Here is a 19,042-nt window from a genome sequence, read left to right on the forward strand (position 1 = left end):
TGCCCCGCTGCCCCGTGGACAACACACCAAGAGACTCGATACACAGGAGCCGCACACGTGGTGGTTTGCACAGCAGGGGTGATAATGGAAATGATACACAGGGTTTCAGAAGAGAGAGAGGGATCATAAATCTAGAAGAGCAGTATTCAATGTTAGCTCACTTGCCCGGGCCCAGGCCAGCGTGTGAACCGCTGAACCAGGGAGCTTCAGGGCTGAAAACACTGAGAAGCCCCTGGCGCTGACGGCCCCCGATGGCCAACTGCCCCCAACCCCCTGCTCCGCATGAGGCCACCCTGTCCCTGCAGAGGGCGGTCTCCCGACGACGCCCCAGGCAGCCTGCGGGGACCCTTGAGCCGTGCTGGCTCTTGGCCAGTTAGCAGGCTCCAGGCTCCATGTAGGAAAGCCTGCCTGGACCTGCAGCACCCGGGGTGGGTCGGGGGGAGGGATGGAGTTTGGGGCTGGAAGATGCAAACTATCACACAGAGAGAATGGATAAACAAGAAGGTCCTCCTGTTCACCACAGGGAACGGTATGCGGTGTCCTGGGATAAACCAGAATGCAAAAGATACAAGAAAAAATGTATATATGGATACACCTGCGTCACTTTGCTGTGAGAGATTAATCTACAGAGATTAAACGTGACATTATAGATCAACTAGACTTCAATAAAAATTAAAAAAAAAAAAAAAATCAGCACTGACACCTGCCCTGCATGTTTCACAGAGCAGGGGTGCGGTCAGAGGAAGCAGGGCTGTGGTTTCCTGGGTGGGACGGACAACGCCTACTCTCCACCCCCCACCCTGTCTCATGGCCTTCGGGAGCCCAGGCGCCCAGGCTGCTGGGGGCAGGACACAGAGGAGGCGGCCCCAGAGCTTGACCTTTGCCTTTGGGAGCGGGGAGGGGAGTAGGGGAGCGGGAGAAAGGCAGGCAGGCAGGCCAGCCCGACTCCTCAGCACCGCCTGGGCCACCTGCGGCCCCAGCCTGCACCCTGTACAACCTGCCACAGGGGGCGACTCGGGTCCACAGTGCACGGCGGGTCTGGAACACCCAGGCAGGCCAGTCCCACCAGAGGAAAGCTCCGTCTTACCCCACAAGGGCTGCGCCTTGAGCGCCCACCTCTGCATCTGCCCGCCCCCAGGCGCGGACACAAGGCACACAGATGGTGAGCCGCGTGCAGAGAGCGAGCTCCCGGCGTCCCCTGGGCTCTTCTGGGTGTAGCAGGTATTCTCTAGACAGGTGTGCACACACCTACCGCGAGAGCCCAGTTTCCTTTAAAACGCGTCTATCCAGCCGTACAGGCTTACATATGGGCCATTTTTATCACCGTGGATGGGTGTCAAATTAGGCTCGACTTTTTTATGAAGTCTAAATATTGAGAAAATATCAAAATGCATAATGAAATAATTAGGCAATTCCATCTTTGGTCTTCCCATCTGCTTGGATTTAGGTTTACAATAGCGAAAGTCTGCTCTTCGTCCCATGCCAGATGTCATTACCAGACAGGAGGGGAGCGCAGAGGGAAGAGATGTCCACAGTGTTAATTCTCGTCACTCGAATCCCCTGTGGGGACGGCCTTCCAATCAGTAAAGCTAGGAGACAGGTGTGCCTGGCACCTGGTGGGCATCCAATAAGGATTTGCTTGCATGAATTACTAATCGAAACGCAAAATAGGGAAGTCAGCTTCTTTAAAGAATCAAGGCTGAAAGGAGAGAAACCCCAAAACATTTCAGTATGTTTTCAATAAAACAATGTAAGCGTTTTTGATGGTCACCATAATCCTACTAGGAGGCAAGGGCCACAGGCTCGAGTGGGGCTGACGGTTCAGTACCAGCTCCCCTTGTTTCTCTGCAGGAACCCGGAGGCAGCTGCATCAGCAAGACAGGTGAGACATGCAGTGGGAGCTGGGGTGCGGGCACGCAGGACCAGGTGGGCCCCCAGGTCAGCGCCCAGGAAGCCACGCTCACAGGTGCTGCTGTGTGTCCTTGCTCCCAGCAAGGCCCAGTCTCTGTGGGTTCCGTGATGAGACCCCCTTCCCTCTGGGTCCCCCAAGCACACTGTGCCCTCCTCCCCGAGTGCGGACTGGATCACCCCCAGCCCAGTGGGCCAGGCTCTGCAGCAGCTCCTGGGGGAAGCTAAGGCTCTGAAAAGGGGCAGGGCCCCCTGCTTACACGGGGACCCCCACGAAGACCCCACACAGGAGGAGCGGAGCCTCCTCAACACAGGGGGGCCTCTCCTGGCTCCAGTGTCAGGACGCAGACACGAGAGCTGAGCACTGACTGCTGACCACCTCCTTCCTCCCTGCACCTCCATCCCCTCAAGGGGTCAAGAGCACTTTCAGGGCCCCCTGGTGGGCAGGTGAGCACTGCGCTGGCCACCCCGCCCAAGCAGGTCCTTGGCTGGACTCAGGCTGAGTTGGCCCTGCTCACTCAAACATGCCAGCTGACTGACCCTGACTCTGCTGAGATGCAGGGCACCTCGGGAAGGGCAACGCCGTGGTCCTGGCCGTTTTACTTCTCTCTCCACAGGCGACAAACGCCTAACCCCACGATGTGCACCCGGCTCCCTCCATGAGTCCCTGGACGCTCTATTTTTAGCGTCTGGTTCCCAAGCCATCCATCTGCAGCGCTTTTTCACAAGCTCCTTGGAGACAGAGGTCTGGTCTCCGAAGCTCAAATTCACGTGAGCTGGCGTGAAGGAAGTGGCCTCCGTCCTGGAAACCGTGCCTCCTGCAGCCCGAGGATGTTTCCAGAAACCAGGAAGATGGTCTGGAATGATCCGAGACCACATGACAGGCTGCAGCCATCCCATTTCCACAGAATCAGTGTGTGAACGAGATACCAATAAATAACAGACAGTCCCCTCAGAGTTGCCTCTCCTGGGAAGACGCTCTAGGAGAGCCATCCTCTCACATCCGGAGCACTGCAGGGCACTTTCCACCCTTTGCCCCTTGACAAGCTTCTACTTACCTTTAAAAAGCCCACGCTAATGTCACCTCCTCTGTGAAGCCTTCCCTGACTGCGCTGCCCCCAGCAGCTCCTCTGATGAAGCACTCGGCCCAATGCTCTGTCCCTGTTGTTGCTGTTTAGTCCCTACGTCATGTCCAACTCTTGCCATCCCATGGACCGCAGCACACCAGGCTCCTCTGTCCATGGGATTTGCCGTGCATCTAATCCTTAGAGCACTTCCACCCCTTTCAAGACCATGCAACCACGTGAGGCCTCATCTCTGCATCTCCACCTCTCAGGTGGCTCACCGTACACCTGACCCAAAGCAGGCACTCGGTGAAGACTGCTGAAGAAACACAGAACCTAGGGAACCTGGGGTTCCCCCAGATTCCCACTCATCCAACTGAGTGTCAACCATGAGCCAGGCATTGCTCTGAAGCTCAGGGCAGGGCCAGCTGTTTTATGAAACTGACCTTTATAACAGTCTCCTAAACTGCTCCCATCCCAGGTTTTTCAAAATGGCATCTCTGCGCCTTGCTAAGCTGTTCAACCCAATTTCAGTTTCCCTGACAACCGCATCCTGCATTCAACTATCAGTGAGTGGAAGCCCTCCAGCCCAGCCATGGCAGGTAGCCGTCAGTACTTGTCACTATCACAGATCTGAATGCTGACAAGAAACAGGCGACCCAAGCCAAGGGCAGCCCCCGCTCCAAGCAGGCCCTTCCTCATCTTCCCTCCTGGGGCCCTGGACACGGTGAGAGGTGAGAAAATGTCTGCTCTCTGTCCGGATCTCCCTGCCAGACCACTCCTGAGTTACCTGTGCCCAGTGCTCACTAGCTGACCCCTCTGGGCTCCTCGGGTCTGGGAAAAGGATATGATGGTCCAGTGGATGTCCAGCTTGCTGTTGATCTCCAGGCCTCGGGCTTCCTGCCTCTCCTCCTCCAGGTGTTTGGAATTTGCAAACTGCCCCTTATCCGCAGGGGATTCTGGGAAACTCTCAAAGTTGAACTTGTCCACTTGAATGGCCATTCTAAGAGAAGGGGAAACACAGCAGAAGCTGAATCAGGACGGCAATTTCTTCTGCGGGCTCTCGGGGAATCAGCACATGCCAGCGTGAAACAGGAGAATGAATCATTATCGTTAGTAATTCATAACGGAGTTGCTCCAAGAAAATGAAATAATTGACTCCCAGGGCGGCACTGGCTTCAGAGCTGGTTCAACACAGTTTAGCACGAAAGACAGAGTCAGCGAGTCCAACCCCAGAAAGAAATCTGGGTTCTGGAACAGGATAAAGCGGACAGGAACCAAAGGGAAAATCGCAGAGCGGGCTGGCAATTACTCAGCCCTGAGGCCCCAGAGCCCAGTGGGAACTGTAGACTCAACACAGAGCCCTGCCTGTCACCTCAAACTTCATTCTCCGCCAGACTGGCTTGTTCACACATGCCGCACCCAGCCAGCCACATGCTGCGCCCCGCCAGCCACATGGCACCCCACCAGCCACAAAGCACCCCGCCTGCCCACTTGCAGCCCCTGCGCCCAAGATCCCCCCCACCTTCAGGTTTCTGCCAAGTCTCACACCCTGGGTGCCCACACTCTTAATCCTAGGGCAATTTCCATCCCGTGACTCAGCCTCTGTGCCATGGCTCCCTATGTGGGAATGCTCTTCGCCTGACCCATGGCACGGCTGGAGTCTTTCATCCTTTAGATCAGACCTTCAGAAAGGCCTTCCTAGACCACCTCTCTGCAGCAGCTTTCTCTCTCACCGCCCTCGCCTTCTCCAGGGCAGTATTCAATCTATTTCTGCTACACCATGTACCACGAGCTGCAAATATTTACTTCTGGATTTGTGAGCTGTCTATCAATCCTATCAGAATTCGGCTCCCTGAAGGCAGAGATGCTCTTGTCTTGTTTAGCAGTGTTTCCGGGCCCAGAGTTGTGCCTGCCTGGCACACTGCAGGAACCAGTTCAAAGAAGAAATGAACAGTGAATTAAGATCCTTCCCTAATGGCCTAAAGGAAATCAACCCTGAATATGCATTGGAAGCACTGATGCTGAACCTGAAACTCCAATACTTTGGCCACCTGATGCGAAGAGCTGACTCACTGGAAAAGACCCTGATATTTTGCAAGACTGACGGCAGGAGAAGGGGGCTACAGAGGATGAGATGGTTGGATGGCATCATCGACTCAATGGACATGAGTGAGCAAACTCCGGAAGATAGTGAAGGGCGGGGAAGCCTGTTGTGCTGCAGTCCATGGAGTGACAGAGTCACTAAACAGCAATACCCAGGCCACCGCTGCCTGCCCCATACCTGCATCCACGTTCAGCTGTGTCTCCTGCTGAGACAGCTCCTGGTCTGTAGGAGGCGGTCAGGCTCTAACCGCCTGCTGCCTCCCCTCCCTTGCCCATGGTCCTGACATGCACACAGCTGGGAGCTGGCTGGGTCTCACTGATGTTTGAAATCCTACCTGTTAGCACAAAGTCAGGGACAGAGTAGGTACTCAACAAAAATGTGCTACATGAAGGGATGTAGAGAGAAGGGGAGAAAGGGCGGCTCCTTCGTGTCAGGCCCTCAAGATGACTGCCAGTCAACAGATAACAGTAGGCATTTTCTTTTAATTCATAGTCTGTGCGGTGGCCGAAATATTCCCCTGAACTCCAGCAGGCACTAATGGGCCTTTGGCGATTTCTGTCTTTAACAAGCAGGAGCTGGTATTCAGGGCGTATAAATAGCAAAGTAAACCTGAGGAAGAGGCCTTGAGCGCTTGGAAAGAATTACTGGGATACCGGTCAATGTGCAGCCTCTGGCCGAGAGCGATTAAGGGTCGGCCGCCAGAGTTAGGGGCACTTCAGTGTAAGCACAGAAACAGTGCGCTTCAGGGCAAGGACCACGTTCAAAAAATTACCTTTTTACCATTCTTTTCTGATTACAAAAGTAGATAGGCTTACTGCAAAAAGCTAGAAAACAGAGAACAGCATGCAAAAGGAAAAGCACTCAGAATCTTATGCCCTTATGATTGATATATGGATTCTATAGTCTTCTTTTCCGAAGTGTTCCTATTTTAATGTAACAAATCATTACATAAGTGTATGTGTAAGTCATAAAAGTGTTAAATATATGCATACACACATACGTGTACACACAATTTTAAGGCTCGCTTTATTCTGTTAATATGAGATGAACAACTCCACACCGTTGAAGATCAGTCTACAGAAGATTCTATCACACGGCTGTATCATAATTTTACCAGCTCCCCTATTTTTCATACTTTTCAGGTATTTTGCATTCTTTAAAAAAATATATTGGTGAAAAAAAAAGACATAACCACCATCTTTCTGCTTAAATTTCCTCGCTGCATTTACGGCTATGTGTGAGAGTACACCTCGAGAGGTGGAATTACTGATGTGGGGGTATGAAAGCCTTTTAGGCCCAGAGGCAGAGAACAAGTCCCTTCTCAAGGAGGTTCTCCCCGAGCACGTGCCCTCAACAGAGCCGGGGGCGGGGTGGGGGCGGCCCTCTCTGCACCCTGGCCGATACTGATGATGATCCAGTTTCAAATCTATGCCAGTAAGAGGCAAGCTGCTGCTTCGCTGATGTTTCAGTCTGCAGGTCTGAACTACTCCTGAAGCTGAACACTTCTTCAGGAGTTGCCCAGTAGTCTCTTTCTCCCCTGTGGGTATAGCTGGAGTGCCTCGAATGCCCACTGAGCAGAACTGCTTCCTACTCCCTCACTTCCAAGGTGGCCTGAAGCAAACTAGTGCTCTCTTCAAACCAAAGGTCAGAATACATCCTAAGTTTCACTAAAGGGGACAAACTCAGTCTCCTCATCTGGTAACTCAAAAGGAACCAGTAACTGTTACCTGGCAGGTGGGTGTGGACACGTCCCGACACCCAGCTCTCTTCTGGCCAAATGCAAAGTGGAGAGAGAGGCCCGCTCTCAGAAGACTTGTGATCAGAATAGATCAGATTGCACACTGACCACTGGGATTATATTTGTGACTGCCTGGGCCAGTGGGGCGGGAGGGGTGGGGTGGGGGGAGGCTCTTTCAAACAATTTCGGACTGAGCCTAAGCATCACATTACATCACCCACCACCACCCTTAAGAAATGCACAGCCAGGTGTGCCCACAAAAGAGGAGAGGGGAAAAAATGAAATGCAACAAACGCTTACCACGTGCCCAGCCTGGGCTAGGTGTTTTCAATACGTATTCATCTTTCTATGACGGCGGCCTAAGGATGCTGTGATGTGCTTCCTTTCACAGATGCGATGAAGCTCTGTGAGCGAAAGCCACCTGCCCAAAGGCACAGAGCTGGCAGCGCCTCTGGGAGCCTGCGCTCAGACGCAGCCGCCCTGATTTTTGCTTTCTCTGGCTCTCCCTTGCTCAGGCCAAGGACCTAAAAGGAAATGATCTTTGCTCCTCTGGTTTTCAGAGCTGGTGGAAGACACAGACCTGGTGACTGCAGAGCCCGCCAGCCACAGGCCACCCCACTCCCCAAATTTACAACATCACTCTCCCTCCAGCAGCCCCAGGGCACACCATGCAGCGAATGTCTCAAAGGCAGCACCCTTCTTCTGCACGGATGATGGAATCGAGGTACCAGAAGTTGAGTGACTCACCTAGGGGGCACCTAGCCTAGAATCCTGGAGCCAGGATGGCAACTCTGGGACCCGAAGACTACTCTACATCTCTGTCGACCTGGATGTTGGGCACGGCCCTGAGCCTCACCACCGTCCTTCATGTCCTCCAGGAAGGGGCTGGAAGCCAGGCCCGGGCACACAGAGCGTCCCATACGTGGAGGCGGGGAGGCTGAGGGGCCAGGCAGTTAAGAAGTGACCCGAGCCACTCATGCAAGAGCTTCAGACCTGAATGCGGTTCTGATACTGACCTAGCATCCCAGCACATTCTGCAGCCTCCGCTCCAGACAGTCCCCACCGCTATTTGAGTCTGTTCATCTTTGCCGAGTCAGAGGGAAATAAAACTAATACTACTATGGAATGCCAATTTTCATGTTTAATTTTATGGCCACATGTGACAATAATAGTTAAGAGCTGGCACTAAAAAAAGGTGCTGTGATTTCTGAGGAGTCTATAAAAAGAGTGGTGGTTTTTTTTTTTTTTTTTTTAAATACCATACCATATGATTCAGCCTTTGAACAGCTGATAACCTCGCCAGGGAAGTCATAATGATGACATTTAAATACAAATCAAGGAGTCGGATTTAGAAGGACTATCCATGTATAATTAAATTGAACTTTCATTGGGAGATAATTGATAGTTATAAGACGGTATTCTAAATTTATGTAGTGCATCCTTCGGGAATCTGTTTGACTATGCAGAACACCAGCCTAGTCTCTGGTTTATAATGAAGTACTAGCCAAGTGGAAGGGAGGAGGCCGGTCTTCCGGAGTCATTCATCCTCAATGAGAAGAACTTGGGGCAGACAGGAAAATGGCATCAACACTGACTCCTGGCTCACACCCAAGACGATCATTTTCTCATTAAGCCTCGTAGATCAGTTATGGTTTCAAAGAAAGCTTCCTTGTTATCATTTTTAATTGAAGAGAAGATACACTGTATTATAAGAATCAAAGCGCCATCGGGGATCACACCAAACGTGAGACTGGCAGCACCCACGGGCACCCGGCACCTGCCTCACCACCACCGTCTCCCTCCATCCTCATACCCACCACCTGCCCAAGGCCACAGGGAGAGCAGACAGGGCAGAGGACTCCTAACCCGGGCTGGGGGGCCCGCAGCAGGTGAGCATGGAGGTGGGGATCTGCAGAGGCGTCCCTGCCCTGCAAGCTCCAGGCACACACCTGGCAGATGTAGCTAAGTGCTAGGCACTGGGCGGGGTCGGGGAAGCTCAGACACGGCAGGCGCCCGGGGGGGGCCAGGGCCCCCCTCTCGCTGCCCCCACCCAGGCTGGGGTCCACTCGTAGGGGGAAGGCTGAGCCGACGCCAGCGTCTGACAGGTCCCAGCCCCCTTCACTCTGTCTCAGGGTGCTCCGTTTGTCTGGGTCTCCAGTTCCTCACCTGTGAGCTGGAGGTGGTTAAGGGCCCACCCACCTCTTGATGGGCTTTCTGTGAGTTCAGCCAAGGCCAGGGTGGGGGCTGGAGGGGCTGCCAGGCAGCCATGGCCTCTTGCTACGGAGACAGCTTCTCCGAAGAGTGACCACATGGTGTGATCGCGGGCAAGGGGCCGGCCAGTTCTGCAGGAGGACAGGACCAGAGGCCCGCGTGGCACCCATCACACTCCCCCTGTGCACGTGCTCCCTGGCCATCCACGCAGGGACCCTAGGGCCCGGCGCCCACCTTCCAGAGGGGTGAGCTGAGGGAGAACAGACCTCTTACCCACGAGGACCTGCTCTCCCAGGGCCCTCAAAAGGCTCAAAGGCTGCCCTGGCCAGTTCTCACAACTTCCTCCAGGGAACCCTGACTCCAAGGCACCCCCAAGACCCAGTTTCTCTGCCTCCCACCCACCTTTCAGGCTGGCTGGGGCACCTCCCTCTGTCATCATGCCCTGATATCCCCAGTGCCCTGTCCACCTCCTCCCTGAGGGCAGCCAGACTCCGCTGAGCCCCCTCTAGCCCACGGCTACTTCCACCACAGCCAGACACGCAGCCTCCGAGTCCTTCCGTGAACCCGACGCCTCCTGCGTAAAACTGATATGTGTTTATCCTGTATTAGAGGACCACAAACGAAGTGACACGTCTCACGTCCAGAGACACCAGCTCTCATGTGTCAGCAGCATCTCCTTCCATCTCAGCCAACGTTTCGGTGGAAGCACAACCCCCTTTCCTTGCATTTCTGCAGATGAACGACTACTTGGGGGCCTGTAAGTAGTGTCCTCCGCTCAGAAGACAGTGCTTAATAAAATGAGATTTACTCTTAATGCCATCGAGCTGCCGGCTGCCCCCCACAACCCGCGGGAAGCAGAGTGAGGCCTGGATCCCTGCCTCCTGGGGTCGCCTTTAATTGATTTCTCTCTGCTGGGCCTTCTCCAGGAGGAGCCTTCCATCTAAGCAGGGCTGGCTGGCCTGCCGGATCCCTGCCATGCAGCAGGAAGGGGAGGGATGAACTCCCCAGCAGGCAGGGAATTCAAGCTTAACTCTGCTCTTGACGAGACGTGGGGCCCAGGGCGGGTCACTGACTGAAGCGTCTCCTCCAGGACGGAAGACTGTGTGGACGGAGGAGCTAAGGCTCTGCAGCCACCCAGAGCTGGATTCTAAGCCCACCTTGGTCACCTGGGAGCTTGGCGGCCAGAGGCAGGTTAGGCTGGTGTCTCCAGGCCTCCGCTTCTTCACGTGTGAAATGAGCACGTGAGGCTGGGGTCAGTCAGGATTGTGGGGAACCTGGACCACTTGGCATATCATTAATGCTCAAAATTATAGCAATTACTTTGGGAGGTGGTTAAAAAAATGTTGCTAGAATGGATTGAGGTCCAAACAGGAAAGCGTTTATAAAGACATTTTACAAAAACTAAAAGGTAAGATAAATGCTAGGCGTTGGTATTTCATTTATTCTTTTCACTCTCCTGTGATCACAGAGAACGTTCCCCCAAGACCAATGTGCAAGCAAGCCACTGCGTCCTCAGCCCGCATCCTTCACGGCCCCCCGCTCCCGGAGGTCCCCCAGCGCTGGCCCGGCTTCCCGTACCCCCTCTCTCCGCTCCCTGCAATGCCCTACTCACAGAGCCCACTGTGCCCCCGGCTCGGTGCGAGCTCACCCCAGGCAAGGCCCCCTCTCTGGTGAGCGCCAGGAACCATGTCAGCAGTCCCCTGGACCTCTGGGTCTCTAAGGGTGAGCCTGGGGTTTCCTCCAACGCTCCTCTCTGACAACTCTGGGGAGGTCTATACTGAGATCAAAAGACCAATCAGACGCTTTCCCAGAAGTCTGAAAGGCCTGGTTTCTGCCCACCTCTGCCTTCTGCACCAGGGGAGCCTGTGACGGGTCACCCACTGGAAGCCCCCACCCTGGGAAGCCATGAGAGGGGCCTGGGGCTTCCTGGGAGGGGACACGCATTAACCCCAGTGAGGACCCGGCCACAGAGCACCCTCAGGGTTTGTGCCTGCCCGCTGCCAACTGGAACAGGAAACGAGCTGCTTGCAAGTCCCGGCTTCTCCCCACAGCCCGTGCCCAGCCCACGTGGGCTGGGAAAATCCCGGGGAGCTGGATTAGGGCGGCAGCCTCTGTGGGCTCAGCCGGTCCATGGCCACCACACAGCCTTAAGTGAAAAGCAGGCGCATGACACCCTCTCGGGCTCCTCTGAGTCCTCCAGAGTGACGTGCTGGCCAGGGAGGGACCGCTGAAGCAGCAGCGTCCCCGTCGGGTGCCCGCTTCTCTCCCATCACCTGTGCAGAGGACGTGCCTGAACCTAAGGGCGAGGGCACTGGCAGGGTCCTGGTTGGCAGCCCCATCATCCCGACCACGTCGGGGTCCTGCACGGCCGCTGCGGGTCAGCGTCTGTGCCCAAGGGACCCATGCTGACGGGATGCTCGCCGTTGCCCCCTCGTCGCCTTACCCCGCAGCTCCGCCCGGGGTGCAAGGACAGAACATGCTGAGGGCAGCCTTGGGGTTCAGCGGGGTGCTGCCCGGGTCAGACCCAGGGCAGATGTGGGACCAGCCACGCCGGGACGATGGTGCTCAGAGAGTGGCCAGCACGTTGTGGGCCCCACGCCCTGCTCAGCATGCAGGGAGGCGGGTGAACCTGAAGCAGGGCCCCTCCCTGGGAGCTGCAGGATCCTGGGGGAAAGTAGACCAGGGGAAGACAGGCTGGGAGGGCTGCGGTGAGTGTGCCAAGGGTTAGGACCCGAGGACCTCGGTGCAGTGTGGCCTAGAGAGGGGGCGCCTGGCGCTGCCCACGTCCCTGAGGCTGCTCAGGCTGGGAGTCAGGCGGAGGTGAGGAGGGAGCCTCCAGGATCCTCAGACTGTCACACGTGGCACAGGGCGTGACGTGGTAGAGCGTGAACCCTCCCAACTCCGCACCCTGGACACCGGGCTGGCTGCCCCAGGGGGGACACCGGGCTGGCTGCTCCAGGGATGCGGCTGGAGGGGTAAGCAGAGCCAGCCCACGGAGACTCACGGGGGACATCCCCTGCTCTGCTGGGCAGGTGGACCCATGCGGAAAGCGAGGTCAGAAGTGTGTTTTAAGAAGAAAGGGACATTTTTTTAAACACCAGAGGAGACAGAGGAGAAGGAAGCCCCAGAGGGAGAAGTTTACTGAGAGCCTGCTCTTGGCACACACGCCACCCTTCCAGTGGCCTCACTGCCTTCACAGAGTGGATGGGGAAACTGAGGCAGAGCGGTGGGGCTGGCGGCCGGGGGCCCCCTGTGTGCGCAGAGCATCCGCAGGGGAGGCGCTGCACCTCCCGCCCAGGTGACACCTGGCAGGGATGCTGCCTGGAAGCGAAAGCCCAGGGCCTCGGTCCAAGAGCCCAAAGGGAGAAGGCAGGCTTCCCCGGGGTCTCACGCGGGTCGGACAAGGAGTGCAGGCTGCGGTAGAGGCGGGGGGTGGTCGAAACCCACTTGGCCAACAGCGGTGCGGAGCTCGCAGGCCCAGCCCCAGCTCTAGGGACGCGAAGAGCAAGAGGGAAACAAACCCATTTCTGGCAGACTTTCCCCTGGCATGCTGCTGAAGAAAGAACTCGGGAGAAATCCATGGAAGTGTTTTGACATCTGGATTTAAGACAGACCACGGCAGTTTCCCTCATCAAGCTAATCAGAAGCACAAGAACCAGCAGGTAAAGAGCCCTGAAATAGCTTCTGTGGAACGGTTACAGATGGATCAGACAGCTACAGCCATCAGAGCGTGGTGCGAGGACCCTGGTACCCCACCAGTCTCAAAGGTAAATGAAATTCACTGCATTTGCTGAAGGCCAACAGTCTTCAATTAGCCTCCGAGGAAATAAAAGTTCCCTTTGATAAAAATGCCCCTGTTAAGTGGAGCTGAACCTTCACGACCCTGTGCAACTGGTGTCTGGGGACCAGGAATCCTTCTGCGTCAGGATGCAGATATCCTGCCTTCTACAGGGTGTGTGCCTGCCCTTCCCTAAGCTGGGGAACACGGAAGGGAGGGGCACAGGCAGGGGCGGGGCATCCGGGGTGCACGCGCGCCTGGCGGGGTCCCCTCACCACTGAGACCTTCCTGAGGGCAGGCTCTCTGCGGGGTTCTCGACAATCACCTCTCTCTAATTCTCACAACCAGCCTGCTGATAAACGTTATCGCTGTCAGTGTCCGAATCCTACAGAAGAGGAACCTGGGGCTCCCTCGGCGGCACGCGTATGGCCGCAGAGGACGGAGGGGCAGGCACTCTGGGAGGCAGGGGGACGCAGCCCTGTGCCCGTGGAGCCCAGCCTCCTCCCCGCACACCCCGTCCAGGAAAGGCTCACGGGTGCCCGGCAGATGCCAACCAGTCCCCACGGTGGGGTCCCGATGGCTGTGAGCCTCCTCTGCCGGGCTCTGCTCTCCAGCCAGCACACGGGGTAGCCCCCGGGGAGCGTCCTGAGTGGTGTAACCCTCCGGTTTGTCACCTGTATGAGCACATGACTGGGCTATAAGGGGTGATTTGTGGATTAATCTGGACAGCGTATTCTTCATAAGAAAGCCTTTCAGAAATCCTAGTTCTCGCATCAATATTATTACACGATTCCTTCCACTGGGTACCCCAAACCAGATGCAGGCCAGCTCCCAGCTGCTCCCCTCCAGCATTTCTCACTCCCTGTCTGTCCACACCCCGGGCCTGTGACCCCCTTCCCCTGCCCTCCAGGCCTGGGCAGCAGGCTGTGTGGACCGGCCCTGCCCACTCCCCGGCTCTAGTTTTGGCGACCTGATGACGTCACTCTACCCTGGCCTCCCCTCAGCCCCCCGCACCCCACGTGCAGGGCCCAGATCTCTACCCCGGCCTCCCCTCAGCGCCCCACACCCCATGTGCAGGACTCGGATCTTGGTTGTACGTCAGTGGCCGTGGTTCTGAAGGGCTGCAGCTTATCCAGAGAACAGAACTGGAAGTGGGGGTGGTGAGCGCTGACGAAGTCTAAGAAAAGTGGATTCGAACACACCCTTGATGTCTTGCCTACTGGTTTCCTAGAGCTTCCAGAGATTGCTTTAGACAAAGGGGCCAAGGAGGTTTACCAGAAGGAAGGCAGCAGCCAGGGGAGGGGTAGGAAGGGGGGCGGTGCTGAAGACAGGGAAGAGACCTGAACGGAGGCTAGTGCGGTGGCCCAAATGCAAACCACACTTGCCATCAGAACAGCAGAATGTCTAGGGCATGGGATTCCCAGAGGGATTTACAAGTTGGAGACTGCCCAGTTATCATGTATGTGCAAACAGCACCAACAGGTAGTGCACACACACAACGCGTGTACAAACACTGAGATATCATCAGGGGAGACTCCTTGACGAAGCAAAAACTGGAGTACGTCTGCGGAAGGTCAGAACTCTTTCTGAGGCCCGGGTGTTGGGCAGCAATCCCTACCACGCGCTGGCCCTCTCCTGGGCCGGGCACTACCCTCAGGCCACCTGATGTGCTGAGCTGAGCTGAGCCCTCACTCCCACTGGACCCCAGGCAGCCCCTGAGCGCAGCACTGTCGCTCCTGTCTGCTCCAGTGGGGAAACTGAGGCTCCCCAGCTGCCCCCGGGCTCGTGAGGGATGCCATGGTCAGGGGGCGAGGGTGGCAGCCCGTGAGCTTCAGCCTAGTGAAGTCGGGGTGATGCTGAAGCAGGGAGAAAGTGGGGGCCCGGGCCTTCACTCCAGAGACACCCACATGAGCCCTCATTATGTCAACAACCAGCTCTTCTGATTAACCTCTTCACGTGACTGCGCCAAAGCCGACAGCAAGACAGCGCTCCCGCCACCCCGACACCATGGAAAGGCCTTGGCGTGGATTTCTCTGTGGCCTGTCTGGGCACTGGGGACCACACCTGTCTCTGTGGCTTGCTCTCGTGGGGCCCCACCCGCCTCCTACTGCCAGCACCACAACGATCTTGCCGTTCCCCGTCTGTGCCCACACTGAACACCGCTCTCCGCACCCCAGTCTCCCCCGGCTAAGCTCACCCTCAGCATGCCTCCCCTGGGGCCGCTGTGCTCCCCGCAGCCAGCCTGGAAAAGAGACCTCCCCACCTGACAGTGCTCGGGGACAGACACAGCCTGCCGGTCCTCGCCTTCCTGGAAGAAAACGCAGGGCCAACTGGGAGTCACCCCAAAAGCCTTTCGTGTGGCTGAAGCACCACCTCCCCGAGGGGGCCAGGAGCTGATTGATTTTAAGGCAGTGAAACATCTCCATTTTCTTAACAAAACGCCTCAATCATTACTAAGCCAGATGCCATTAGCAAAAAGGTGTTTTCACACCTAATGACACGTTTCATCGATCCTGATCTAAATGCCCTACTTCCTAGACGCGATGAGGAAAGCAAACAGGAAAGGAAGGAGTTCAGATTTCCGCGCATGTGTCCAGCTTGGGAAGGGCACCGCAGGGTGGCCAGCCTCTCACCCCCGAGTCAGTGCAGGGGGCCGACAGGGCCCTCGGGCCTCGGAGACACAGAGAACCGGGCTCGCGTCTCACCTCTGCCCATGTCGGAGCCATCCCAGGAAACGGCCCCACCTCTGCCCATGTCGGGGCCATCCCAGGAAATGGTCTGGCCTTTTGCAGCCTTTTCTTGCTGTAAAAATGAGGACACGGAGGGCAACATCAGGGTGAGTCGCTGATGTTTAAAAAGGTCTCGGGCCTCATGCTGAGCAGCCAGGATGCTCTCCAGGCAGGAGGGCTTCCTGGAGACACACCCCGCCAGGGACAGCACCCCCTGGTGCTGATCGGGCCACAGGGAGCAGAGGGCACCAGGGGGGCACAGAGCATGCGAGCTCCTCAGGAGGGTGTGCAGGGCCCCACGGTCCAGGCCCACACACCGCCGCTGGTTCACCAACGCCCCTGCCCCGGGGCCTGCCGCGCCTTAGCCCAGAGCCCAGGGCCCAGCTCCATGACGCCCACTCTGACCTGCTCCCCCTCCTCCCCACGAGAAGTGCACCCTCCCTACCCCGACCCCTGACCCCTGTGCCTGCCATCTAACAGACGGTTAAGCACACTCATGACCCTGCTTGGCTCACATGCCTGTTACACACACACACACCACCATGAATTCACAGAGGGAGGAAGCTGTCTCACGTCTCTCATAGACCTAGAACTTAGGTGTTCCACAAGAGTTTGCTGAATGAGTTACTCAAAACTGCCTCTGAGAACCTGAATGATGCGATGAGGATGAGGAGCCCAGGGGGGTGAGACCGAAGGCTGGAGTCACGCCCAGACCCCTGGGCCCTCACGTGCCAGCCCGCCCGGCCCACTGACTGCGAGGAGAAGTCTGGACTGGCAACAGGGGCAGCCCCCAAGGGCCCCGCGGAGGGGGGGGGGGGCACGGCGGGGGGCTGTGGGCGGAGCAGGACGCCGCATGGAGGGAGGGCATGGCAGGGGGCCACTGTGGGGGTGGGGGCCGCCCCGCCCGCCTCCTCCCCAGAGTGGCCATGGCCAGTCTATGGACCTCCAGGCAGCAGCACCGTGGGCCCAACTCCAACGGGGACACCGTCTTTCTGTGCAGGAAAAGGGGTCCCTGGGGGAGGCAGAGTATGCATCAGTGGGGGGCAACCTCAGAGGAGAGGGGCCAGAGAATGGGACCCCCTAGCTCAACAGAGCAGAGGCTTCGAAAGCAGAACTGGGACGTGACCCCCCGGGGCCCACAGCTGAGTCTCAGGTTCTGCTCAGCCCTGAGCCGAGGCCGCACAGGACACCACTGGCCACCGGGGCGGAAGCCAGGCTGCCTGGCTGGGGCTCCGAGCACAGACACGAGCATCTCGGCCTGACCCCGAGGGGCCCAGGGGGACTGCTGGCTGCGCTGCCCCCGTGTCCCCTGAGATCACACTGGGACCTGGAATCTGGCCACGGGGAGGTATTTGCACCCCCGAAGTTGGCGAGCGCTACCACCCAGGGTGAGCTGTTAACGGTTTAGCAGGTCACACTGGACAGACCCAGACCAGCAGAGCACAGGCTTGGGGGACTGAGCTGGAGGAGCGGAGATCTCGGCGCCCAGCCCAGGAAGGCGAGGCGGGGTTTACACAGGGAGCCTCACTGGACAGGCTGCCTGCCAGAACAAACAATCAGCTCTCTCCAGAGGCCCATAAAGAACAGAGTCAGAGTCTGCAGTGTCCAAAACAAAGTCACACCTGCCGCGCAAAAGAACAGGAAAAGGTGACCCGCTCTCAGAAGCAGTGATGCCAAGCCCAAGCCCATCCACTTGCCGGAACCACCTGCCAATAGTGCCCGAGCCTAAAACCTAGAGCCCCCAGAGCACCGCAGACGTCCAGGGACGTGAGCTGAGATAGGGGCCTCCAAGTAACTTGATAACACGGCCAGCCTTAGACACAGTGCTGGTCTCACATCTGAGGGGGAGAAACAAAGAAAGGCCGCTCGGCCCTCCCCACGCCTCCAGCAGCCCCTGCCTCTCTCCTTACAGAGCATCAGGCTGCCTGCTTCTCTTCCAGATTTGTGGGTCCCCGCAGCCCCGCATAATTCTGCTCCTCTTCTGCAACTGGGTTTCAGCAGGTGGCCTCGAACTCCAGGAACACAAAGCTACAGCCTGGCACCCGGGCATGGGAGGCGGAGGGGGCTATTGCTGTAACCACAGCCCCAGCCAGGCTGCTCAGTTCAGCAGGGCATGTCTGCAAGCGGGCTGAGCTGGGGACCAGGCTCTGGGACCCCCTCGCTGCCTTCCCAGCCTCGTCTCCAGACCACGCACTCCGACCTCCTCGAGGGCCTAAACCTCAGCACACTCACCTGTAAAACGGGGTAACCACCACCTCCTGGTGGGTGAGGCTTTCCCCAGCCCTGGGACAGTCCTCGACTTGGCCGTGGGCATGAACACTGCCATGAACGGGCCCCGTGTGTCTACACACACCTCTCCAGGACGCATGGGCAACAAAGACAAACACTTAGGGTGTGGGTGGCAGGTAAGGGGTACACCTTCGCTTCCCTTATCTCTGGGACCACCTGGATGTCGTGGATGCAGGGGGAAGGTCGTACTTACGGGGGGCTGGCTGCACAGAGCCTGCTGCCCAGACCCGAGTTTGCCTTCCGCTCTGACCCCCAGGATGGGCCAGGGCAGGAGCCGCCCCAGAATCAGCGTTCACGAGTGCAGGACTCGGCTAGGAGCGCTCCCAAAGTGCTCCCTAGCAGCCTCGGCCACAGCAGGCCGGATGGATGCTGGCAGGGGACACAGTGGGGAACAGGCAGCTAGTGGCTAGACCAAGGCTTCGGAAACGGCTCCCGCTTTGCATTCAAGCGGCAAACGCAGCCCAGGCCTTTAAGGCAACAGATGAGAGCTATTTATAACCTCCCTCCTTCCAGTCAAGATGTCAAAAGGACAAAAAGGTAACAGTGCCGAGATGAACATTCAAAGACAATTTCAGCCCCTCTAGACCCATCAGGTCCAGGGAGAGGCCCTCCGGCGTTAGGCCCCACGGAGGAGGGAACTTGGCTTCCTTTCCAACCCACCACAGAAACTGGCTGTCCCTGGGAGACCCCGACCTCCTCGGGGGGCCTGCACAGGAAGGAGGAGCGGGGGGGGCCACACAGGGTTACGTGAGATAAAGCCATCGCGGACACAGCAGCACCCCCACTGCCTCGCTACATGCCCCTTTCACAGATGCGGAAACCGAGGCTCTGGTGGGATCAGCCCATGCTCCCTCCATGGCTCCACTGTCCCTCGCAGCAAGCGAGCCCGCAGTCCTGCCCCTCACCATGCACCCCCCAGGGGGGTGAGGGCAAGAGCCAGGAGGCGACTCCAACTCCACGTCTACAATTTCAAGCATGGGGTGACGGGAGGCCACTGCGACTTCAAGGGCTCGGCCTTCTGACCTGAAGGCGAGGATTTCAGTCATAACTGCCAGGTACCGGCCGCCAGTCACACCGGGACAGCGTTGCCTCCAACACACCCCACTTCACAGAGCAGGAGAGTGAGGGGCACCAGCGGGGAATGGCTGGGCTAACAGTCACAACTGCAGCTCCCAAACACTGTTCCCACCTGGAGCCCCGGAAAGAAGGTCGGCCGCC

General features: G+C 57.4%; 1 protein-coding gene and 1 long non-coding RNA gene across 9 annotated transcripts in view; one reads left to right on the forward strand and one right to left on the reverse strand.

Moving 5' to 3' along the window:
- Positions 1-19,042, reverse strand: part of TRAPPC9 (trafficking protein particle complex subunit 9) — a 388,230-nt gene that overhangs the window by 99,614 nt on the left and 269,574 nt on the right. For 5 of the 7 annotated variants that reach the window (XM_025264824.3, XM_025264825.3, XM_025264823.3 and 2 more), the window contains one exon: positions 3,822-3,975. The exons of 1 other annotated variant lie outside the window; for it this stretch is intronic. In XM_025264824.3, the coding sequence (XP_025120609.3) occupies positions 3,822-3,975 (154 nt within the window). Of the gene's footprint in view, positions 1-3,762; positions 3,976-19,042 lie in introns of all 7 variants that reach the window. One more of the 7 variants, XM_044928870.2, reaches the window with a different exon arrangement.
- On the forward strand, positions 8,568-10,634 carry LOC123329523. Of its 2 annotated transcripts, none has more exons than XR_006545109.1 (4): positions 8,568-8,706; positions 9,638-9,785; positions 10,119-10,219; positions 10,497-10,634. It is a non-coding gene; the product is annotated as an uncharacterized LOC123329523 (long non-coding RNA). The 2 variants fall into 2 exon arrangements; XR_006545108.1 differs by lacking the exon at positions 8,568-8,706 and adding an exon at positions 9,136-9,273.

Source organism: Bubalus bubalis, chromosome 15 (assembly GCF_019923935.1).
Source record: "Bubalus bubalis isolate 160015118507 breed Murrah chromosome 15, NDDB_SH_1, whole genome shotgun sequence".
Taxonomy (NCBI): Eukaryota; Metazoa; Chordata; class Mammalia; order Artiodactyla; family Bovidae; genus Bubalus; species Bubalus bubalis.